Raw genomic sequence first — 26,322 nt, forward strand, 5'->3', positions numbered from 1 at the left:
CACTGGCGCCGAGCTATCACCCATGTTGGGTAAATGTATGCTTTTTTTATACCAAACACTACTATCTGCCTTCTATTATTGAAATACGTGTCCTGACATCACACTTGTCAAGGGCAAGAAGAACAGAGTAAATGTTGTCCCAAACTGCATCTTTATAGGTTAAACTGCTTTTTTGAAAATGAGAATTTTGCTGCACCTGTGTGTTGTGCTGTTTGACTATAACAAAATACAGCCTATAAAATCATCTTTGATGTTGTGATAGATTCGTGAAAGAAATGAGAAATATATTTAAAAAGCCAGTGATATTAATCATAATTTGCCGGGGATGGAGAAGCGGTGGAGAAATGCTCTGATGGGTTAGAGATTATATTTTAAACCGTGTTATTACACTGGCCTGCTCTGTGGCTGCACAGGAAAATGTCTTCTATTAAAATTTCTCAGAAAATCTCACACTACAATGAATTCTTTCACTTTGTTCTTTTCTGCTGCGTTGACACTCATTAAAGCCCATGACAGAAACAGGCTGTTTGAGGGGTGATGCGTTCCTTTAAGAGATGTCTTTAATGATTAAAGTCCCAGTGAATAAAAAATGACAATTCTTATTTTTTCATGAAATATTGTAGCATTTATAGTAAATAGCTTATCAATGTGTGTCATTTTCTTTTTTAAATTCACTCATAATCTATAGTTAAAATCTGAAAATGCACTTCCGCCCTGAAATGACTATCCATCTCGAATGATGTCAATTAGACGGCTTGGCCGAAGCATCCGTTAACTCCTCCCTTTCAACAGTCAGTCTGCTGCCAGTTTCATTTCAAAATCAATGCAACAGCTGTTTTTACACAACCAATCAATTCGCAGTGAAAAACGCAAGCCACACCCACTCGTTTTCTCCTTTGAAATTCCTTTTCACTCCGAAATGTGTCAGAATACAGAAGTAAAAACTCTCAATTTACGGTTCACAGGGACTTTGAGAGTGGATGGCCTTAGTCTTAAAAAGCATTCCAAACTGTGTAGTTTAGGTTTTAATGTCAAAGCTCCTGAACTTACATGACTGCTGGTTGAGTTTCAAGGCCTTTTCATCTTTCAAGTCTACTTTAGAGTTGTTATTCTCTGTAGTTTATATAACCCCTCTGAATCTGTCTCTATCCCTAATTTAATGCAAGAATTAACCAGATCTTCGTGTGCCATTACGTCAACGTGATCTGCAGGAAGCTTTATGTTCTGACATCAGTGTGATCAGGACGTGCGCTTGTCTTGTCCCATTCCCCTCTACTGCCCTGTCCAACTTAATCTATGTCCCCTTCCTCAGCTCAGCAGTGTCTCCTCATCTTTGAAGCAAAATCGCTGTTATTTTTTCAGATAATGTCCAAAAAAACGATTAAGTTACTGTTTTATTAACAGATTTTTTACGTTTTCTTGAAATACGGTTAATCATTTTTCATTTACAGAAAAATACCTCAAATTTACAAGATAAACAGAGAAAGCCATGTCATTAACACAAAAACTGTTATTTTACAGAATATTTCTGCCACAGTCCAGAAAACACACAACAACCACCCAAAGAGCATACATGAATTGATAACACCTTTTTAGGTGGATCACATTTCCATTTACATCAGTATGTAATACCATGTTCAGTGGCATGTTCTGCATGGAAGAACTTGGACTTGTGCAGGTTCTCTTCTGTTTGCAATTTTCTGAAGTTTAAAGCAATTGCTGCTTGGCATGCATTCACTCTAATCTTTAATCTCGTCGAGGCTTTCCAGTTACTGTGTGGTGGCTGAGCCCAGCTATACGTTAATGCTTGCTGTTGTCAGAAGCAAGATTGCTTAAAAATCCAGAAGTTCCAGATCCACACACACACCCACATCAACAACCAAACCGGCTGCAATGAGACTAATGAGGACATCTGGAGAGAGCAGGAAAGTTATTTCCACCTCATTATAGTCGGGAAGGAACACAGACATGTTTGTATAGTAATTCTGTTGAGAATTGAGTCCTACGTTGTTAGTAGTTCTTCTAAGCAGTTTATTGACTTTGGTAATATGCAGTTAGAGAAAAACATGATTAATGATTTTTTAGATGCCATGAAGTATCAATTGAATATGAGTAGCCAAGAGTAAAATATTGCATTCATTCGCAGTAACAAGAATTAAAGCAGAGTTTTGCTTTTAAAATAAAGGATACAACAATATTCATTATATTGTCTTTATACGGTGGTCTGTTTTTCTTATATGCCTTCAACTAATAACCAAAACAAAGGCATGGTTTAAAGCGTTTGTGTGTATGCTTGTGTCTGTGTACGTGTTTTTGTGTGTATGTGTGTGTGAATATACGAGCATGTGTGTGTGTGTGTGTCTGTGTTTCATTTCACAGAAGTAAACAGAGGTGTAATGTGTCATTAACTGAATCTGTACTGTGAGATTATACTGTTTCACAAAACTGTCAAATCACAGACGTCTCGTAGTTGTCCCAGAAGGGCATCACTAAATTGATTTAACTCCTGGCAAGCAAACTTGATCTAAAGTTAGATCTGTCGCTGTTCTCTTTAGTAAGATGTATGGTTTCTTCATGTTTAAACCCGTGTCTTGTTTCCTTGTAATGTTTCTCCTAGCTCTGAATCATACGGTTAAGTCTTTGTAAAGGTCATTTAATTGTGATGCTAAATACATCCCTTGTAAAAGAATGTCTTCACTGTAGACACATGGGCCAAAGGCTATAATCATGAGCATTTTCGGCTGGGGATAAATTATGCTTCTCAGCTTTTTAATCATGAGAATTGTCCCTTGCTTAATAGACTGCCCAGAACGGCTGGTAATTTGGTACGGTGCCTTTAGTCAACAAGCTGATGGGTATGATGTCACGTCTTGGCTAGGTGCCCTCCTGCCGCCTTTATTAACCACCACCTCATCTCACACAACCCCATTCCGCATCTCTGTGCTTGTTTTATCCTGTCGGAGTCTGCGAACAGGGGTTTGGGTGAAGACCATAATGAATTTCTCCTGCTCTGTGCTTTGCTATTTGTGATGTGTGCTGTACGCGTTCACTGAGTGTGTTTAGTGAAGCATCGCATCGCAGCGCAGCGGTCTAGAGGATCCTGCTCCGGGGCACAAGTGAACTAGATCAATCAGCTTGGTTTTGTCAACCCAGGAGAATCCTCCACCGCCCTCGCTATATCTGTGTCCTTCTGTGCACTTTGCCGCTCTTCATAAAGTCCTGTTTAGGTGTCGCATCATTGTGGCAGTGTCCTTTAGGTCTCAGAAAATTCAGGGTTTGACTTATTTGCATTAAAAAGGGCTTATTTTAAACACCATGATAGTATAACCCAGAGAAAATGCCTTTTTAATATTTTAGGAATAAATTTGATTAAATGAAACAATATGAAGACCCTTGCTGAAGTCTACTGACAAATGGGTTTCCTTTACAAGAAACAAATACAGAGACGAATTACACTAATTTGCAGTCAATTCGCATGAAACCAAACCAAGTCTGGAAGAGTTTGCTGAGCATTTCTTTGTATCTTAGAAACCCTGATGTATTTTAAAGCTTCAATGGTTTCCATGGAAAAGAAAAACATTAGTGATGGGCTCAGAGGTGTAAACTTGGCACTGGCTCTGAACAGCTCAGAGATTTTTATCTGTTATGCTGTCTATCTAATGGTGCAGAAAGAGGAATAACTAAAAATATAATGTCCTCTGGGCAGCCCATGTAAATGTCAGTCTGGCTCATTGGAGTGTTCATTTGAACTTTTGTTATATCAGCAGTTTTTCTTTTAAATGTTAAATGTGGTTGGAGAAATGTGAACCTGATTAAGAAGAGAACCTCATTTGATGAGAAAACTTTGAACTTGTGAGAGAAACGACACCTTTTAAGGCTTGTGGTAACATGTTATATGAGAAACACTTCATATCATCGTCATGTATAAATAAAGTTGTTTATTTAGATATTTAGATTTTGGGGGTGTTTACCTATTGCAGGCAGCTTATTTTTTGGGTCTTCTGACAGCAGCAGCAGCACAAAGACGCCATATGATGTCATAAGGGGCCAGTGTGTCTGCCTCTCTGGGTGCTGTGAAAATATTTGCGGAGATTCAGACTCTTAGCCCGGTCTTTGAAAAAACATTTATTGGTTTCAAAGTTTGTGTTAGAATAATACTCGGCTTTCTAAGCTTCTGGTGTTGTTTTTACAAGTAAAAATTTGAAAGTTTAATAGTATCAAATTTAACAGTTATGCATTTATGCAAGTCGCTTTTATCCAAAGCCACTTGCATTGCATTATCCTATACAATTATACATAGGTATCTGCAATCCCCTGGGATTTGCACTTAAATGTACGAATTAGATCAAATTCATATGATTTAGCCTAAATTAACCACATACGTTACGTTTTTGCTGTGAGATGTGTGGACTGAGGGAAAACTTTGGTTGCAAATGAGAGCAACTATATTTTAGAATCTTCAAAGTTTCCACCCTATGACTAGTATTTGCATTCAATTATTATTTGGTCCAAGTGATCCATTTCTAAAAATAATATAATTTTGGTATGTTGGCACACGCATGTTTTTGTCTACAAAGGGAATGTCAAACATAGGCATACACCTTGAGATTTTTTAATAGAAAGATTTCGATCAAACTTTTAACCTTTAACTGGTATATTTGTCTCTAAAATTGGAATCAATTATGTTGTTCAGTCTTATTGTGTTACCAGTATTATACTATTGATTTATTTCTCAGTCACTCTGTGTGGGGATGGACAGGAAGAGATGAGAGGCTGGAGGAACCAGCTGAGGAAATTGGTGATTAACCCCAGCAAGCAAGAACCATGCTGTCACATCCAATTCCGGCAAACAATGGGCGGGTGTTGGAAACATTATATGAAAAACAAAGAGGCGTTGAATTTTTTACATCTTCTAACAAACATCTAGTTGTTCCTCTTCCTTAAGGAGGGGTTGGGGGGAGATGTAACACAATCTGACCTGCAGCATTAAGCATTGTCAAACGTGCTGTTGAAACCTCCGTTGTTGTCTGTTCGGGGTCAATGGCAGGGTTTGTTGCTGAAAAACTAGCCTCTTGCTGATGGAAACCTCTCCCAGCTTCTCTGCGTTCTTTGTCTTAAAGGCCTGATGCCCTAACCAAAACACACTTTGGAACCACAAACATAAACATAAGTTTCCTTTTTAGTCAGTTATCCCTCTTTGAACTCTTGCCATAGGTGAAAGATTCTGGAATACAGATGTTATTGGTCATTCAATAGACCCTCCTCTTTACTGCACCTCAGATTCACACACACTTACTCACATAAACTTCAGCTGTGTGGTACAGAGAGTAGATACAATGGACTGAGCAGTGGGCGAGACACTCGTATATTTAATACTGAGTGAGGTAGTGGCAACTTCACACCGATCAGGATACACATGCAAACTGACTCAGAGGACATTAAGAGCTGGTGAGTGTTTGTAGGGATGAACTGACTCCTTCCTCAAGTAATTTATGAGCACACTTTTCATAAATAGTTGGGACACTTATTTCTTAAGGGTTTATATGGCTGCTTCAGAACTATTTTGTAGAAACAGAAATTTTGTGACGTGACTTATATTGCATGCTTTAACACGCAGAAAATTCAGTTGTGCTGCTATTGCTGAACAACTGTAAAGAATGGGGTATTTCTGAATCTGTGTACTGTCATATATAGCTGATGTTTTCTTGGCTCAATGACATGATGTATATCCAGATGATATACTTTTGTACTTTATTTCTCTATACCTGTCAATCTGTAAAGTAAAACAGAAGAGTGATTTAACACCCGGCTTTATGAAGTAGGTGACATCATATAAACAACCCTTCAATAAAAAAGAGCTATGAATTGGAAGGTTGTGTCGGTTCAGCAGTTTAATTAAACATATTGCCTGTGAAATGGAAAACAGGCTGTGTTGTAATAGTTTTAGTCCTCAGCATACTATCCCTTTAAAGAGTTTTGTTTGTTTTGCAACTTTTACAAAGGTGAGCTGAGGTAAAAATAATAAACTTTAGGGGATGGAAATTTCACTTTGAAAACAAAATTTCAAGAGTAATGTTTGGTTGGATGTTGGTGGACACGCTTTGCAAATCACATAGTCACAGCACAATCTAAACTTTGCGAGGTGGCTAATTTGTATGAATTGGTAAAATTTTATTTGTATGTTTTAGTACGATTTTCTTTTTGCAGCATTGATGTTAGGTTTAGGGGTGGGGTTAGGGGAGAGGCTTTTGTACGTTGTTGTACAATTTACATAGTACGAATAGGAATTATCTAAGACCTAAAATAGTTATGATTTCCAGTGATATCAGCTTGGATAGGGCTATTTTTTAGGCTTATCAACCCTTTAAATCTGCTTTGCCCCAGTATAAATTTCAAGTTTAAGTTTGAACAATTTAGTTTATTTGTCAGTGTAATGATTTACATTGATAGTTGTGGCAAAAAAACGGAACTGTATGCAACGTAGTAACCTAATTCAAGATTGTAATAGCGACAAAGTCGTGCATTTTAACCAGTCCGAAAACACAAATTTGTGCTTGTGCAAAGCAGTGAAATGGAAGCAGAAAGGAGAGATGATGAGTTTCAGGGAGGCAAGACTTGATAAACAAACTACTGTACATCCCAGCCTGTCAGGCACCAGACATTAGAGGAAAATGTCTCTTGTCTCAACGTTTGTCAAGTCTGTAAAATTGCATGGTTGCTTAGAAAAACGTTTGTGTTATGTACTTTCAGAAATGAAATTCATATTTAATTTACTAGTTGAGGACATTACTTAAAAGTTGGCAGTAAGTATTGTTTACTTAATGCAGTACAGTTTAAAAAATGAACGTTTGTTTGGACTTTGTTTGGAAAATATTGGTTTTTTTAAAGGTAACATACGTTATTTATATTAGTTGGAGCCATAAAACGACTTTTTTCTTGAAATATTGTAATTGTAAATTCTTGGAAAGATGTAATTATCCATCGTTATCATTGTGTTTTGAATGCAGATGTGCAACAAACATGTCTCTCTGCTTTCATTATATCCATAATGTGCATGCAAACATGTTAATATAGTTGGTCAAGGATGTTAAATGTTTAAATGTTTACGTTCCCTAGTATTGTTAAACTGTAGGAATAGTGGTTTAAGCAAGGAAAGTTTGTATAGTGCATTGTGTCGCAAGTGATAGAAAAAGTAATGGGGTCCATGTGCCCCAGTAGTGCTTTAGGTCTAGCAATGCCCCTGTTATCAACATGTCAAAAATACCTGCGCTGTACTCTTGCCTGAAATGACCTTCATTATCTCTGTCAAAAACAAAAAATAGTTACTTTGAGGTAAATAACACTATAACCACATTATAAATGTCATCATTACCATCAGATGCATACTTTAATGTAAAGTGTATGACTGTTATAACCAACATAGCCTACAATATATTATATGAGCTTGAAAATGATCGAGCTGTTCCAGGTGAATTATTATAAGTGTCAGTAGTGAGCTCGGCATTCAGGAGTAAACCACACACACACTGTCATAGTTTTGAAATCAAGGCTCAGCCATTTTGTTCTAATGAGACGTTTGTGATACATCAAGAGCGATTTGAGTCCCATTTGTCGTGATGGTGTAGAATAGAGGGCTTGACTGTGGGCCAGCTCAATGGTCTATAAAATAGCATTGGTTGATGAGGCTTAATTGCTGTTGAGATTTGCTGAAATGCTGACGGCCGTGCGTCAGCCCAAATCCTTTGAGCCGAGGCATTTGTGCGAGTGGATGGGTTGCATTCCACCACTTTGCTGACTTTGGGGGGATTTGTGTTGGACGTGAATGTGCCAGCGCTGAGTTAGAGAGCATGGACATTCGATATGACCAACAACAGGTGTGGGGGTTTAGAATGAACGGACGGGTGAGGGAGCGGATTTGATGTGACAGCTTTGTGAATTCAGTTAATTTACAATTTACAAAGTAATTTTGGATTGCACAATAAAGAGCAACTGGTGTATTATGGTATGCATGCTATAACTGGCTTATTCTAGAATTGTCCGATTTTTGGGGCATAAACAGTATTTGCAAATAGTTTACATTTTACATTTTGATGTTACAATTGCCTTTGCGATGGAAGAATTTACTTGCACGACATCTGCTTTTGCTTTCAGAGTGTGTGGGCTATTTACTTCATGCTTTTGATATCAGTCTATTGGTCTAAAGGTAAAGTTCAAGCCCATTAAACAATGTGATCTGAATTCTTGATTAAACCTAAATAAGGTGCAGAATAATTTCATCCAGTGCATCACATGCAGATGCTGCTCACATTGCTTACTCATTCTGAGTGCGTGATGTATACAGATCTCTGTGCACATGCCCATACTCTCTTGTGCTCCGGAATCCTGAATTAACTTTACTGAACGGGAACGACACTGCGATTTGTTTAGAACTCAGAGGAAACAAGATCGAATGTTTTTAAAAGTCTGAAGTCCCTTTAGCACAGCACAAGGAAGGATACTAAACTGATGAGCTTCCCGAAATGGTCTAAAGTCATCCATGTGGAGTTCCAGTTTACTGTAATATCAGCAGCTTTTTTTGTTGTCATTTATTCTTCTTAACTGATTTCTAATGTCATTTCTGAGCTGCACATTTGATAAAACAACTATTACAAATATGTTAAGGAATAATACATGGCCTGTGCAAATAGCAGTCAAGGACAAATAAATGGAAAGAGTTGGGGCTAGGCTGGGTGATATTTCCTGACTGCTGGTGTTGATGTTGTTGTCCTGATCTGCTGAATGTACAATGAAAGATTCCAGTGCTATCCACTCATAGAATAGCAGGAAAGGAGGATAGGTGCCAAATGTGTAAACAAGATTATTTTGTTTATAACAAAATGTTCAAACCATGACCAAATAAATCCATGTGCTCGTGTTCTTTTTTATATTTTGAAAACAAGAGATAAAACTAAAATGCTAACACTTTACAGTAAGGTTGTATTTGTTACTGTTAGTAAATACATTAGCTAATATGAACTATACGAGCATATACACTACAGTAGATAGATTTTCAGCATGTATTAAAGCTACACTTAGTGGTTTTTCAACCTTAAAACAATGTCTCAAAAATGATTTCAGTGGTAGAACAACTCTGTATAGGACAAATTCTACTGATACCTGAGCAGCCTCTAAGAGGCTGTAACTAAACTTTGTAAGTACACACCCCCGCCCATCTAAGGAAGGTAAATCCTGCCAAATTTAAATAAATAAATTAAACGATGAAAACCAGATAAACAATTTCATTATACACAACTGCGCGCAGAATGAAATATAAAACGAAAAGACTTTTATTTTCATTTTTACACTGACAATGCGTTGTCCCTGTCAAATTAAAAAAGAAAATGCAATTTGTGATTTGACATTTCATTTTCACAAAAATCTCGAGGTAAGACTCCCAATATGAAAATGAACAGACAAATGTGAAAAAGTAATTGCAAAAATGTTTTTACAAAGGTTTGAATTAATGTTATAGGCAATAATACTGACACAATTCAAATTAAAATGTAAAGTTAGATTTTCATTTTATTTTCTCTTTTATATAATTTTCGTCTTCATTTTCAAAAGTCAACCTGCATGCAAATGACATGTTAATCAGTGGGTGTGGATGACCGTCTGCATTACTGGGAACGCCCACATAAACGTCATATCCGTGTTTAACTTCACGCGCTGGCGCTGAACAATCTTCTTATGATATCATAGCGATATGAGAGTAAGCGGCTCAGTATGCTTTTAAATCAGCCCCGCGTACTTCATAATGATAAAGCCAACACCATGGTGAATTCCATGTAAGGTGACCCGCAGTGTATGTAGATAAAATAGCTAATTCTAAGGTAATAAAAACATAATGCTTCATTATGTAAGGTCTTTATGCACGTCTGAAGACATAGTGATGTGTATTACTTTGCATATCTGTCCATAGATCCTCCAAAAAATTACAAATTGGACCTGTAAACCCAATAGTATTACTGCAATCAGACTTTAAGCATCGAATTTCCATGCTCATGTTAATGATACATACTGTACATGGCAGGACACAGAGTTACAAAGTTGGTTGCAAGTTTTTGACTTTCTTTAAATGGTAAGCTCTGTGTGCTTGAACAGTGTGGTTTAAATATGCCAATAGGTTTCCATAAATACTGTCTAATAATAATAGCAAGGTCAGAAAAAAGCTTTACAGAGGGGGTAGTTTTCTCCTAATTCAAGACAGCCGAATAACATTTCAACCACCTAAAGAAATGTAGTTGTTTGTATAGGCATTGCATAATCAAATGTATTCCTAATCATTTTTCTTTACTCTCACAAAATACAGTAAAACATTGTATACTTCATGATATAAAAAAACTATATTTCCTTTTATAATTTTTTTCTTGTCTTGTTAAACACTAGAGGGCACTCATATATCGGAATCATTTTGAGTAACTAAACAAATTGTTTTAGCTTTATTATTTGAAATGCTTAATTGTGTCACAAATAAAACTATACAAATAAAAAAATAGCATTTTAGTACATCAAGGAGTTAAAGTCATTTGACAGGAATGATGAATGGGTTGATTTTATTTCATTCACGCTGCATCATACAGATTACGTAGCATTCGCTGCTGGAATATGAATGAAGGACAAACACAATTTAGGAATTTGAAGAAATTTTCCCATGTGGGGGGAGACCCAAGTATGCAAAGCTGCTTATCATGGTGAGCACAGGCGCTGACACCAATAATGCAAAACTGATTGAAAGCAAGTCATGAAAATGTCTCGCGTTATATTAGTATTCTAAAAGGGTTTTATATAATACCTAAGGATTCTCAACTGAAGACATCATTCTGAATACTAATCACAATGCACCGCTGTCAAACCACGGCAGATGGCAGCCACTACTCTAACCATGCCAGCTATTTCAAATGACATCATTAGGATGGTTATAATGCCAGTTAGTGCCAAGCTGAAGTGCAGCTTGTCACTTCACTTTCTTGTCACATAAAAATACCTTTCCCCTCAGTCTGGGACACATACTGGTCTTTTTAGAGAGGGCCTTGTCTCACTTTGGGTCTTATGGCTAACCCTGTTCTCTGACTGTATGTCTCTCAAAGCCTGTGAATTTCTTCTTAATCCGTCAGTAACACAGTTTGAGGAAATCTTCACTAAACTCACTGAACCGAAACTTGTTTTTTGTTGCATTTATATAGGGTAAATCTCTTATCGTGCTTGCAATAAATGGCCAGTTAACTTCTCATACTGTGTATCAGGGAATTCCCTCTCTTTCATCGTACTGTATACAGTAACAAGCTCTATACATCTATGGCGGATTGTTTTCTCAGGAAGCGGCACACAATGAGTCTCTTGTATGGCCTTCTAATGACCCTATCAATGGTGGATTAAGTTTCTGTGTACCTGGCTTTGTAACTGCAGTATTCTTAATGAAAATAGAGGCTTGTACACGTACTGAAGGTCTAGCATACCTCTCACGAAACAGCAGTCAACATTTCATTGAATGGAAAGCCAATGTTCTTAAAGCTGGGCCTGTAAATCCTTCGGCCTCTTAAAATTGTCTACGCTTGTAGCTTAACATTGAATGACGAGACATGAGTCTGACACGGGCAAGTTTGAACTCATCATAAAGTGAAACTTCTTATTAAAGGACTTTAAAATGCTTAATGCTGGAATCATGCAAATGACATATGGCTAAAACTTTATGGTGTAGCCTCAGCAAGCTTCTAATGCATCTGAGATGTATCTGTATAAAACAGGTTTGGCCCACGTGGACTGTATAAGCAGCATCTGTCGGTGGAATAGAGGATATCCTCTCCATAAAATGACCTCAAATGCCTGGAAAATGTCGTGCTTGGTTTTCCAAGGAAGTGGAAGGATATGTTTTTTAAATCAATAAAATATAGCACATATAGCCAGATCACATTAGAAGAACATTAACAAGAGGGTCTCGCACACAGTCTTTGTGGGAAATTGCATGTAAACACTAAATTTCCTGAGGGGCTGTTCAAAGCCACTGGAGTTAATGTTAGTTCATCTTTTATTCAGCTAAAGTCATTAACTGACAATAAAATATAAATATTATATAGAGATGATGAAGGCATAAATGCACGCATCAATAGATTTTCAATGTTTGATGTTTAAATAATGATAATGTAATGTTAATAATAGTTGCACTGACTAAAGATTTAACAAAAGTTTTAAAGAGGCGGTGTGTAATTTTCTGGAGGGTCTATTGACAGAAATGCAATGTAATATACATAATTACGTCTTTAGAAGTAGACCTTACATAATGAATCGTTATGTTTTTATTATCTTTTAATGAGCTTTTTCTATACAACACAGGTCCCTTGCATGTAATTCACCATGTTGTGTCAGCCGCAGTAGTGCTTCGATAAGGAGGGGTGAGGTGAGCCATTGGTTGCAATTCCCAGCCTCAGCTCTAGATGGCGCTATGTTTCACATTTAAGGTCAAATCAGATATCTGTCTGGAAAATAAAAAATAATTTGCTTAAAAAATTCTAAAAGTATACGACATTGCTGTCCCTGCTCTCGGTAGTCTTGATTCCTGTAAGTCATAATATGCAATATCATTGGTAGGCTTTATGTGTTATGATTCTGCCTACTCTTGTCTTGATTTTCTGGTCTAGGGGCAGAATCATGACAGACCCACGTGTTTTATGTGGAGAGAAACATATTATTGTCAATCAGGACATAATATGCGTTCTCTCCAGTCTCGTCATTGGCCCCGCCCCTCTCGTTCCTAGTATTGCTTTCCTCCTGTGTCTCATTACCCACACCTGCCCATTGTTATCTACTTTGTTAGTTTTCCTATAAGATGCCCTCGTGTCTATTGTCTTGTGCTTGTTCGTTGTACTTGTTCCCTTGGTCATGTGCAGAGTTCCCGTTGTGTTGTATGTAAACTCATGTTTAAGATTCCTAGTAGTTTTGTTTTTGTCCCCCATGTGGGAAGTGTTTGGTTTCAGTTTTTGTATTTAGTTTGAGTAGTGTTTTCCCCCATCGTGGGTGTTTTTGTTCTTCTTATAATTAAAGTATATTTAACCCCTTCATCCCTGTGTCTGCCTGCACTTGGGTTCTTCCACCACGTCCACCCTCCATGTTCACGACAATATGTCTGTGTGTGTAGCATTGCTGATAGCATTCAGAGGATTAAGATTGTTTGGCTGAAGCAATGGAGACAACAATCAAGCATTCATACATAATCACCAGATGAACAGCTGGCCATCAACAGATATCTATGACCACTCAACAGCATTAACTAATGTCTTCCTCTCTGGGCCGTCCAGATGTCTGATGATGGTCACACACCGCGCAAGGGTTTTCTTTCACAAATCAGTGGTTCAAATGTTGGAAACATCTTTCGTGATGGCTTGAGGATGATGTCCTGAAGAAATGTTTCTTCTATAACAGAGATGCAAGTTGCTCTTGCCCAACAGATCTCATTTATAATGTGTGACACTTTCTGCACAAAATGATTGATTTTCTCTGGTGCTTTATATTTTATGGAGAATAAGTGCAAAGGCATGTAGACTGGAAACATTGTCATGTACAGCTGTCTGACCCTCTTCGGTCTCAATGACAATGTGTTTTTCTTTCATGATGCCCTATTACAAATCTGAGTCTATTATAAAATGAAAGTTTATTTAAAATACGTGGACATAAATGAATATTATGAATTTTTGTTTTGTTTAAGATTGCATGTGTGAAAACATAAAGCAAAGGACATGGTTTTCTACACAATCTATTATGCGTGCATATTATATTTATTTATTCATTCATATTTTGAGATATGAATTCAAGTTGTTCACAAAAATATAGACCCTACAGTATACGTATATATTTGCAACATACTAAAATGGCCAACTCTGCAGTATTTTACAAACTATATCCACTTCTATGAAATATATAACATATATAACATTTACAAAAATATCATGTTTAACATGTTTTACATATAACAGTTTTCTATACCACCCTTTTCTTACTTTTTACAATCTGTTACAAGGTTCTTTGTGGAACCATCATGAAGCACCTTTATTTTTAAGAGTGTATGAGGAGTCGTCCAAAATTTCTTTCATTTCTCTATGATTGACCAATAGGCTGAAAGGAGCTCAGATCAAGGAAAGTCATTGGACAGCGGATCAGGGCCTGAGCCAAGTCCGACCAAAGAGATTTTCCCTGATATGACAGTCAGACAGTTAACTGACACTTTAGAGGACCACACAATTTTTTTCTGTGCAATCTATATAATGATCTGCTTGCTGGACAAGACCTTGCTTCAACCCATGTCACCTTTGGCAGCATACTCTACAAGGTTTCCCTTTTTTTCTCAGTAAAATGGAAAGATATAGTTGCCCAGCAAAGAAGAATTTCCAGCACATTTAAGTATCTGCTATCTCCTGATGACAGTTTTTCAGATACAATGAGCATTAGAGTCTTCCTCTAACAAGCAGCCTGAGACTCTGTGACCGACTCTATCTGAAATGACCAGCACGAGAAGGAAAATGAATGTGATAAACGCTTGTCTCTCATTAGCTTCCTGTGATGGAATGCATCTGTCGAAGCCAATAATGAGGCCAAAAATGTAATATTTAAGACCCTGGAAATAATCATTTGAGAGCTGTGGGTTAAAGATGTTCTGAAGTTTTAGGGGAGTCAGCAGATGCCTGTCTTGTGCTATGTGCTATTTCTCATTCCAGCAGGTTCTGTGTAAAATGGAAATGTAATTTCCAGAAGTAAACTTTCTGAAGTTTTTCTGCAGTGCTTGCAGTTTTTCAAATAACACAGGGCAGTATACCTAAATGTATTAGTAAGCTTTATTTGCATACATGTATATGTAATGTTTTACATTTGGATACACAATAGAAACACCACTCAGATTAACAGCCCCAATATTTTTTAAATGTTATAAATATTAAAGAAGCACATAGTTCAAATTTTTCACTGAATTCTTATGTTTAATGAGCTTTCTGACACATTGTCGTGTAGAAATGACCCCTGCTTCTTCCCACTGGTGGGTCGTACAGACAGCCTAGGCCAATAATAAGCCATCACATCAAGTGCTCTGGGACTTCTTTTGGCAAGGTGCAAGCTGTTAAACGAAACAAATGACCCGTTTGTAGCTCTGCTCAATAATTGCTCTCTTGGCCGGCAGCAGACGGACTCTAAGCCGGTCATTGCCTTGACTCTGTCAGTTATCACTCTAATTAATTGCGGATTTCAAGCCAAGTGCAGCCGCCCACTGAGTGTCCCTATCTAATCTTTATTCCTTTGTATATTTTCCTCTGCCTTTAATCAAAGAGCCAGCAAAACGCAACCAGAGGCTGATCTCCCACGAGGAGGCGGAAGGCAGAAAGCAAAGCAGCGCAGATGAGATCGATCGCTCAGACCCCTGGTCTCCACGCACAGTGCCAAGAAGACACACAGTAGGAGGGCCTAGCACAGCTGGGGACGTGATCGTCATGCAGTCCTACAGCATCGACCACAAGAAAGAAGCTTTTCTCGAGCATCTAAAACAGAAGTATCCTAATCATGCCTCTATCATTATGGGTCACCAGGAAAGACTCAGAGAACAGGTGAGATGAGCTCCACATCATTCATTTCTTTTGGGTCCTCTGATGGCACAGGTTATGAAAAACTGGAGTTGGTTATATTGGTAAAGGCTATTATTTGTTTTCAATGACATTGTATGGTTCTCTTGGCCTTTAAGCGCCACTAGAGGCTAGATTTGGTTTTCTGCTTATTTATTACGGTCCTAACTGCTTTAATATGTTTATATATTACAGAGGAAGTTCACCCAAAAATCTACTTTCTGTGATTTTTTACTCACCCACATGACATTAAACAAAAACTGACACCATGATGTCTATGATGAGGCCTGGAAATCTCTCGGATGTCACCTTAATATCCTTATTTGTGCCCCGAAGATGCTGGACGTTCTCTAAACATGTTTAAGGTCTTAAGTAGATTTTTGGGTGTACTTCCCATTTAAAGGGGTCATATGGCATGAATACCTGATGTTCTAAATATGGTAAGAGACGTTGCATTTCCGTCACACGCTTGCAGTATTCGATGAATCACTACACGCTGGTTGACTGGCCAATCATAGCACACCACGCTTTTTAGAGCGATGACCTTAGTAAAAAATCCATGCGTTTCAGAAAAGTGGGGCAAAGCGGAGATACAAACATGCACGGCATGTGGAAAATACAGCGTTTTAACCTTACATCGTGTATACACATTGCATCACATCTAAAACAAACGATAATATTCGTTTTAGCCGTGTCATATGACCCCTTTAAAATGTTGATTTTACAAAAGCACAACAGAAAGAGATGAATGCATTGGGGATGTGTCATAGCTGCAAACAAAAACAGACCCGATGTTCTGTGTAATTCATTAGATAATTCAATAAACATGTTACATTAAGTCATGTAACATAATAAGCTTCACATAAGGAACTTGTTTGGGCCCATGTCCACACATATTTCTGCAGCAAATTGAGTTTCCTCTCTAAGATCTTCCCACGTATCACCTGATTCTTGGTTATTTATTGCTCTTGGTTTCCGCTTGCCATTTTTACTGCGTCTTTGTTGGTTGGAGGTTTTAATTGTATACCGCCTGAAGCTTTTTAAATATACAGCATGTTAGATTAAATGATGATACGTGATAAAGCTTGTGTTTTGTGTATACATTTTTATTAGTTTTTTACATATTTTTAGTTTTTGATGTCAACAGATTTCGAAAGTATATGAGATAATTGATTTAAGTTTTGATTTAAGAGAGACAATGTAATACCACAACATCTCCAGATGAATGCGCTCAAGTACCGCTGTTACGTCATATCAATCGGCCTTATAATGTGCGGGAGCCGGGAGGCATGTTGCAACGTGTGTCAATTTTATTTATTAAATAATATAAATCACATTAATTTTAATGAAATTATTAGTTATAAAATTTGTATTGGTTTTAAAAGGAACTGATCTGGTTTCGGGTGGTAATCTGTTGGGCTCTGTTGGTGGGACACTTTATGGTTGATGGGAACATCATTGAATTTGGCTGGAACATAAAACCCAAAACGCATTACATAAATGATTGATGTAATGGTTTTAATGATATACAGTTGATGGTTTATAGTGGTAGGCCTTTTGTGATGGTCATTTATTTATTTATTTTTCAATAAAAAGGCAGATAAAATGTTACCTCCGAATATTTTTCAAAAATGATCTCCGTTGTAGTAAACAAGTTAAAGTTAAAAACACATTTCGCAACAGATCTGTTGCAGCCCAACAAGTCTTTCAGGTAAGTCCACACAGGTGGGCGCGTCTCTGTGAAGATGCTGATGTCACGACTCTAAGGAGACGCGCACGCACGCACGCACTCACGCACCTCTGCTGCGGTCCGTCTGAACAGGGAGAAGTTGGATTTTCATACAGTTTCCTGGACCGGTTTGCTCTTCTTGTGAATTATTGGGGAAATGTCCTGATGCTTTTATGAGGAATCGCGGTGGACGTTTCCTATCCAGGTATTATAAAAGTGGTTTTGTCAGATCGGGTTGCTTCTCTTTTAACATGCTTGTATTTAGTTCCAATGAGTTTTAGACTTTTTCTGTGTGGCTTTTAAATGATTTAGCAACTCGTTTAATACGACTGTTAAACTGAACGATGTGCAGGTGTTTACATTGTGAAGCAATTTCAACTGCATGAACTGAGTGATTTATGTATAGACTGAAGTTGTAAACAAAGAAGTCGTCACACCGGTTTTTCTTTGGTTTTATGAGAATCTATTTCGAAAATGTACGAGTTACACAATTTTAAATTATAGTGACAAAAGCACTGCTGATACTCGATGTCTGTCTCCAATAACATAAAAGTGGTGAGAAGTAAACAGTTATTTTCAATACTGTACCACCTTTCCTTTAGCTCTCAAGTATCAACCACACACCTGGTTTTAGTTGAATGTGTTTGTGTGTAATGTGCAATCTTGCATTTTTCATTACATTTCTTGTTAGTTTTCCTTAGTTATCATCAGACCCCTGGCACCGAGTAATTCTCATGGCCATCCCGTAAATAGGGAGTGTGTCTTTCAGCCTCATTTCTTTCTTCAATACTCTCCAGTCGCAGAGAAATGAAGGTGATTTATCTGACCCTGCCAGTGCTTTCAAAGGCCTGGCATCAGACCAGATCACATGAAGCACGGTCTATGGCCATTCATCTGCCTTTGATAAGAGAAAGGTGCAGACTGCTCCCTTCAAGCTGACCCTTACGCCTTAACCTTCTTTATTCAGGCCTCTCTCTTTTTTTTCTGCAAGTGACACTTTTTCTAGTGCAAAAGAATGTTTTATCTCTTTTGTATATATGTGTTTTTGCTTGCTTTGAAAACTAGTGTGTCATATATAATGTAGACATATATAGCATGTGATCTTTATTCCTAAGTAAACTTAAAAAATGTATTGCATTATGCTGTTTTTTCGAGTGGTGTTGAAAGGCCGCGTCTGTGAACACCTGAGCGGTTGTTAGACGGCTCACAATGCAACACCTGTGCAAAGATAACATCTTACTCCTATTCATCACTGTCAAGTCTTAGCCTGGACCTTTTTTAGCGGAGGCCTTTGGGATGTGGACTGAATCGTGTGAGCCCTGTTTTCCATCAGACAGCACAGTCTTTGACTTTGAAAAGACGTTTAGCCTCGTGTCGCTTTCGTAATGGGCAAATTCAAGCACTCATTGTATAAAGTCAATGGAAAGAGTTGGTGAATTCCCTGTGTCTTAATGCAAGGGTGAAGAAGGGGTAGAAATCTGTTGTCAAAGCAGAGGCTTATTAACTTTTAGATTTGGATGACATCAGACGTCCTTCTTCATATGGTAAACAGCATGACACAATGGACCATTGTTTGGTCCGAACTTGGAGCTTGAGCTTATATTCAGAGATGCACGAAACCTTTGTAAAAGCGTACCAAGGAATACTTTGATTTAAATTCTGTCATGATAGGTTCGGGAATATAAAGGTTTGTGACACAGATATAGTATGAGACTCTTAGGGAAAGGATTGTCTCAGACTCGGAGCGTAAGGTGTAATTGTGTGCTGACCTCATAATTGTGGTGTCACCCAAACCACAGACGAAATTGAGGCAGCACGGTATAGAAGGATTAAGTTCCTTCGGGTCATGCAGGGTGATAATCCAGCAGGCGTGCATGTCAGAGCAGGTCAATGTGCGTAATGCTGTTGTGTTGAGACGCACTTCAAATCAGAAGATGTGGTCGTATGCCTGTTGGTTTTTCTTATTGTCATAGACCTAACGCCTCAGAGTGAGAACACTTGTTCCGTGAACTCGGCACATAAGGGGGATATAGTGGAAGAGCCATGCATATGCACTGTGAGAATATGAATAGAAGCCAAAAGGCCATTTCTCTAAAACCGCGAGAACACACAATGCTTGAGAGTTTACTGCTTTTGTGTCACTGGATATAAATCTCTCCATTTTAATTTTTTTAATGTGTGCTAAATTACAGGACTGAGCTGTAATTGACTTTAAGACGTGTTGACAGTTGTCTATTTGCGTGTCATGAGACAGTAAAGTACAGCAGACTGATGCCTAACCTGCTTTTTGGTTGTTTTTATTAGTAGGTAATTGTTTTCATTTATTCTCTTTTGTTGAGAAAATGCAAAGTTATAACATTTTATGATTCCGCTCTTTCAGATGATGCTGTTTTGATTTCTGTTTACTGAATCTGGTCCACGTCTTTGTGCCATTATAAAAAAGCATTTAAAGTCTCCACTTTCCTCTCTGATCTTTCGTCCTTTATTAAGCGGTAACCTTTACGATGAGACATCTTGACATTCATATTTCCGCTGCTCAGCACAGTTCATAAACAAAAAACTCCAAATGTGCAGTTTAGATACTACAAAATGTTTACGTTACAATATTGTGATTTGTGAAGTATTCGTTCAAGCTCATCGCTTCTTTGTTGTCTTGTAGGTCAGGAGCTCTGTGCGCAGTGTGACTCCTCAGTGTGCTCCAGGGGAGTCAGGGGAGCATCTCTCTTTGGCTTGCCTCGACTCTTCGGAGGCCATGTCGGAGGGAGACGCCCCCTCCGCCTTCACCCGCGGCAGCCGCACCAGAGCAAGTCTGCCTGTAGTCAAGTCGACTAACCAGACCAAGGACAGGTCATTAGGTACTGTATCATCTTAGTGCTTTTGTAAGGTAGACGGTTTCAAAGCAACAATATAAACAAACATTACTCCGAATGCACGCTTTTGTGGCCCAGACTTTACTTTTGCTACACATCCGCAAAGAATAGAGTTCCTATAGATTATTTCTGATTACAAGAAAATAAATAACAAGTAAATTACATTAGCTAGCAAGTTAAAAGTATGTCAAAACAGAATTATTTGGGTGACCAGTATAAGAAATGACTTGCCTAAACTTAAATGCGACAATGTTATACGATACGATCCATTCAACAAATAGTTTATTTAATTTAAATTAACACATACAGTAAAATTCAAATGTTTTTGTGTAATTAGCGATGTAACAATGTTATTGATATAGTGTTATCGCAATAGCAAATTTGTCTCAATATTATCGTGGTCACAAGACTGTTTAAAACGATAGGTCTTCCGGGCCCTAATGTTAAACAATATCATGGATATTACCTCTGTCAAGGTCCAGCTGGTGCAATTTTTTTATTTAATAATAGGGAGTCATTTGATCTATACCTCATGCCTCAAAGCAACAGTTATGATTAGAAGATAAATAAAAGTGGATGCTTAATTTGTACATCATTGCAAATTCAATCATTGTTTGATTGTTATATTTTTGAAATATTACAATAAATATTTTATCGCAGACACCACACCGAGGTATTACCCTCACGTGAGATTTTGATATCGTTACATCACTATATTTAATACTGTTATTATTCTGTAAAATATTAATATATATTTAAATTAAGTTAAATATACATTTATTATTATTATTATATTTTTGGCTGTGTTTGTTTCATTTGTGATTGACTTATTACTATAATTATAGTTGTTTGGCAGGGATTTAATATCATGGACAATCTCTGACTTAATTTTATAGTTAACATAATTTGTATTGGTATATTAATATTAATAATGTATTGGAAGGAAAAGCCAAACCAATTGTTTATAGATCTTTCAAATTCCTTGTTGTTTGGCGAGCTGTACATTTACACTGTTCTTTTACTGCAGAGAAAACCATGCAATGTCATGAAAACCAGATAAAAACAGTGCAGTGTACAAATCAGACAAATGTTGCAGCTAAAGGAAACATTAAACAGTCATCTTTCCTCTACTGACCAATTCACCACATCTGTTAAATGCATCGATCACTTCCAGGATTTTTAAAGGCACTCCTTTTTGCCTTTTTAAAATGTTTATATTTCCATTTACCAAAATGCCTTTTTAAATAAACAGTTGCAGATATAAACCACACATTTGTATATTTTAAAATAAGCTAATATCATGCTTTATTTCAGGCACAACGATTATTTTTTTAATAAACTTTATTTATAATAAAACATCTTAATCTTCTCATATATGTTTCAACGTCTGGTTGAGGTTAGAGCTCAGGACCAAATAGTTATTTTACTTCTGTACATTCCATAATTCATGTGACATGAAAATGCTTACTATGCATTCCTACAAAAACTCGTTTGGATGGTCTTAAGAGATTCGTTTCATTCACAGACACAAGAAAAAAATGCATCATATACCAATATTTATCTATATTTATCCGCAGTATGCTCTGCTAATGTGATGTTTGGTTTATTCTTAGGCGCACTCTACCTGCAGTATGGAGAGGAAACCAAACCGATCCGAATGCCCAATGAGGTGACAAGTGCAGACACTATCAAAGCTCTGTTTGTCAGTGCGTTCCCTCAACACCTCTCTATGAAGATACTGGAGTCACCCAGTGTGGCTATATACATCAAGGATGACATGAGGAACATGTACTATGAGTTAAATGATGTCAGGTGTGTGTTTGAACAGTCTTGGACAATCGCAAGTCACTAATAATATTTCAAGTATGCGTCATAGTGTTTTGCAGTGCAATGTTAACCAGACCTTGTGGTGCTTGTGACCATACTGGACATGAGTTATTTTGAAAAACACAAACCTTTATGTGCGTGGATACAGTGTGGTTGGCTCGCTCGTGTTGGTTTCTAAGTGCAGAAAATTGCAGGGAGTGCTTGAGTTTGAGTGTGCACAGACTGGTGGGTAACGCCCTGTCCACACCCCACTCTGCACAGGCCCGCGGCTCCCTAAAGAGTCAGCAGGATCAATGTGTGTACAGGTTGGACTGCCTTTTTAACACACTTTAGGGAGCTTGTGTTGACTTGCTTCTAACGGTTTGTTTCTATGAGTGGCAGATTTGTAACAATGCTGTTTTGACATTTGCACTGTGCAAACCATCACACTTTGAAATATTTTCCATTACAATGTCTTGAATATACCCTTACTAAACCAAGGCGAGCCTAAAGTTTGGGATGTACTTTTCTTTAACCCAGCTGACACGATGTCATTTCGTTTCACTTTACAGGAACATCACACCACACTCTTGCCTGAAGGTTTATCACAAGGATCCAACTCAGGCCTTCAATCACAACCCCAGAGCCAATAATGGAGATATTAGGGTGAGTAAAGGAGTATGTCCACAGTCACACAAAGCAGTCTCACTGTCAAAATCCTCTCTCGGCAAAAACCCCCAGTTTCTTTTCCAAACTGTATGCAGCAGTGCAAATAAATATGCTGTTTAAATAGAATACTTGCCGCACCCATCAGTGTTGGACAGAGGCCTACTGAGGGTTTTGCACCACCCCTGACAAGATAAAATTACTGTTGTGCTATTATATCGACTAATAATACAAAGTACTGTTGTGCAGTTATATAAATAGCTGTTCACCTTCAACCGAGCCCTTCCTCAGGTTGGCTCCTTGGTGAACTTTATTACGTCTTATCTATAGGCTTAATGAAATAGTTATTTTTTTCCTAAATGCGAGCTGGAATGATGCTGGTGCTCCGGAAATGGCCAAAAAACAGGCCAAACAGTGGCAGTTCCTTGTCTCATTACGTAACACATGGCATCTGTATTTGGTTAACAGGTTTAATTGGAGCCGTGCTTCAGTCTAACTCATCTGCAATAGTGTTTTGTGGAAATGCCTTTTATGAATTGTGTTATGAATATATAAATTTCACTTCTGGCAGTTGACTACAAATTTAGTTATATAAGAGTAAAATTATACAACATACACCAATGTTGTGTCCCCTAGTTGAATTTCCTTGTGCACTGTTGCAATGCCTTCTGGGATTGTCTTCACCGAAAAGGTGACATGCGGTGCACTCTCACACTTTGGCCATAACAAGCTATCCAAATAGGTTATTAAGTTCCTTTAATGCTTTAGCAACAGAATAAGATTCCTAGTTTAGAGCCCTGGGCCGGTTGTGGGGATGCATTGAGGTCAAATTATGAGACAGTGGCTCTCTGGAGAGCACGACAGCCGGATGCGTCTGACTGAGAGTACCTGTCTGTATCACCACACCGCATACATTCAGCTGTTTACTGGGCTTTCTGTATCCATTATAGTCAGCTCTGGTGTGGATGAAAGTTGCCAGATGATAAAAGCTAAATAGGGTGCATACAGTTGAGGTCAACAAAGTACAATAAATATAAAATTAACAACATCTAATAGAACTTTATTCTAATTTAAGTATGTATGTTTTCTTGTTTTCTTCCTCCTGTTTTGCGCAGCTGGTAGCCTGCCTACCATGAAATCTAAACACAGTTTATTAGCACATGTCTCCCACAGAAGCAACACCTGTGTGACCACACGGAAGTTCTAATTGCACAGCTGAGAATCCCGAAATCCCGAAATCACTCTCACATGTTTTTTGTTGAGAAACCCTGTCCCCACCCAACCGAATGTACAGTTGGGTGACATGATATGAGCTAGAAAAACAAGTGGATGTGTAAAACAGGTCGTCCGAGAGTGTGAGAAAACAAACATGCACAGGCGTGTTTGTTGATGTGATGCACTTGTTTTGAAGGGCTTTTTTTTAACAGTTTGGGCTTTATGATGAATTGGCCTTTCATTAAGCCATTTCTCAGTGCTTTAAATCTCTTGAGAGTTGAAGCTTGTCCTTCATTCACGTAATTTATAGACTACACATTACAGTGGACCTCTGTGGATTGTCTGATGCTTTGCATCATTCCTGACATGGTGATGGGCTAACAGACTTGCGAGCTTTTACCTTTAAAGATGCGTGAAGGGCTTTATTTTGTCGTGCGACCACAAAAGCACTACATTTTGATGGAGGTCCTTTTTTTGTTCCTAGATAATACAATAATGAAACCATGGGCTACACCTGTTTAAACATGCCTGGCTTTTGGAGATCCTACTTGAGAACCTCTCTATTCTTACTGGCAGATCCCTGAATTGATAGAAACTGCAGTTCGGTTTATTCGTTGCAACATGTTTCGTCATGTCATTCCGGTTTTAGAACGTTACGTTAATCAAGCATTTTAGCCAAATTATCAGACAACAATATTAAGTGCAATCATACTTTTATAGGTTACTCTTCTAAATCCGGTCTGAAAACTTAAGGTTGTGAGGACAGGTTTGGTGAATGCTGTTTCTCCTTGGGCTCATTCAGAGGGTGTTGGTGCGCTTTAAATGAGGGATTATTCACATGCACGCACATTTTGTCTGTGGGCTTTATTGCTGCACGCTTAAGCACTGCCACTGTACACAGACAGGTCTGGGCAGGGCTATTGAAGGTTCCATCTTTTGTTCAGATCTATGTGGCTTCCTAAACATTAATCATATCGACAGAAAACACAATGCAAATCTGTTTTTGCTTTCCTGACCTTTAGGAAAGTTTTCTCATTTCTCCTGCCAATAAACATTGTTCAATCTTCTTTTTCATGTTAAATATCTGATAAAAGCTTTTCACTACTAATGACGTCATTGAGTTGTCTTCACTTATGATTCTTAACTGGGGGGAAAATGCATTCTGTATAGACAGTATGTGTATATTAAGCATAGCAAAATAAATCGTTTTATTAACGTTTGCAGACGAAATGCATGCCATGTCTTCTCAGTTAAACTGCTATTTTGGGATAAAGTTGTCTGTCACATTCGGTAGATGCCAACATGGACTAAACTACACCAAGTAGAAGACACAAGGCTACATAAAATGCATAACTACATTAAAAGTCACGAAAAGAATAAACATAACTTGTGTGTGCCATGATTTGGTACAAAATGGTTAAATATATACTAATAATTAACAAATATTTGATTATACATTGTGATTTAAGGAATTGTATAAATTTTTATGTGAATTGATCTATTTTGAAAATATGGATCCTGGGGTTGTGATCCACTGATGATTTGCATCAGCAAAAGTGTTTTACGTTCCACATTTGCAGTGTTGCCAAACATACCACCTGCTTTATAAAGACGTTATCTTTTGTCTGGCAATTCCCTTTAATGTGTTTTTGGTCTATCCCCAGATCACAAGAGAGAGGCTATACAGTAACAGACAGCAGCATGGACCCCTCAGCCCCGTGCATACTCTTCCAGGACCCCACAGTCCTCTTCACTCAGTCCAGGGCTCCTTGTCTCCTCCTACACCTCGCTCTGTGCCCTCTTCCCCCTCCAGGATTTCCTACAGCCATTCTGGTTCTATGTCTGGTGGCGCTACTTTACCAAGGGAGCGCCTGTCGAGCGTGCCCCCCAGTCGCTCCAACACACCCTGCCCTAGTGCCATCCTAGAGCGACGGGACGTGAAACCAGATGAAGACCTGAGCAGTAAGAGCGTTCCTGTGTTTGCTGACCCGTACGCTCAGGTCGAGGCCAGGCTTAGCATCGCCTCTTCTCAAGGCAGCCACACTGGAGACGTCCCAGACGGCCAGGACCAGCACACCCTCTACAGACAGAAGTCCCGCAAGTACAGCGAGAGTCAGTTGGGCTCCAAAACTCCGCCTGCTTCCCCCCACAGGGTCAATGAGGTCAGAATGATTGACATGCAATCACAAGGTGTAGCGATGGAAAGGGCATCAACTCTCAGAAGATCTTTGCGCAAGGACAGTAATGGAAACGGAGTAATGGAGGTTACCAGGGTGAGAGCCAACATGACTTCGCCGGTTTTTGCAGATTTTCCGCCTGGTCATGGAGAGAGACCATTTCAGGGTGTCTCAGCCGGAGATCCTCAGAGGTGAGAGTCAATATAAATTTAATTAAAGTCCAT

At 38.2% G+C, this 26,322-nt stretch overlaps 1 protein-coding gene across 1 annotated transcript in view; it reads left to right on the plus strand.

The window, feature by feature from the left end:
- LOC306892184 (sickle tail protein homolog) overlaps window positions 1–26,322 on the plus strand; it is a 45,570-nt gene that overhangs the window by 3,745 nt on the left and 15,503 nt on the right. Inside the window, exons 2-6 of the mRNA XM_079453072.1 lie at window positions 15,346–15,620; window positions 20,024–20,219; window positions 21,848–22,046; window positions 22,613–22,706; window positions 25,586–26,289. Coding sequence (XP_079309198.1) covers window positions 15,346–15,620; window positions 20,024–20,219; window positions 21,848–22,046; window positions 22,613–22,706; window positions 25,586–26,289 — 1,468 coding nt within the window. The remainder of the gene's footprint in view (window positions 1–15,345; window positions 15,621–20,023; window positions 20,220–21,847; window positions 22,047–22,612; window positions 22,707–25,585; window positions 26,290–26,322) is intronic.

Source organism: Barbatula barbatula (genome assembly GCF_947034865.1).
Source record: "Barbatula barbatula genome assembly, chromosome: 3".
Taxonomy (NCBI): Eukaryota; Metazoa; Chordata; class Actinopteri; order Cypriniformes; family Nemacheilidae; genus Barbatula; species Barbatula barbatula.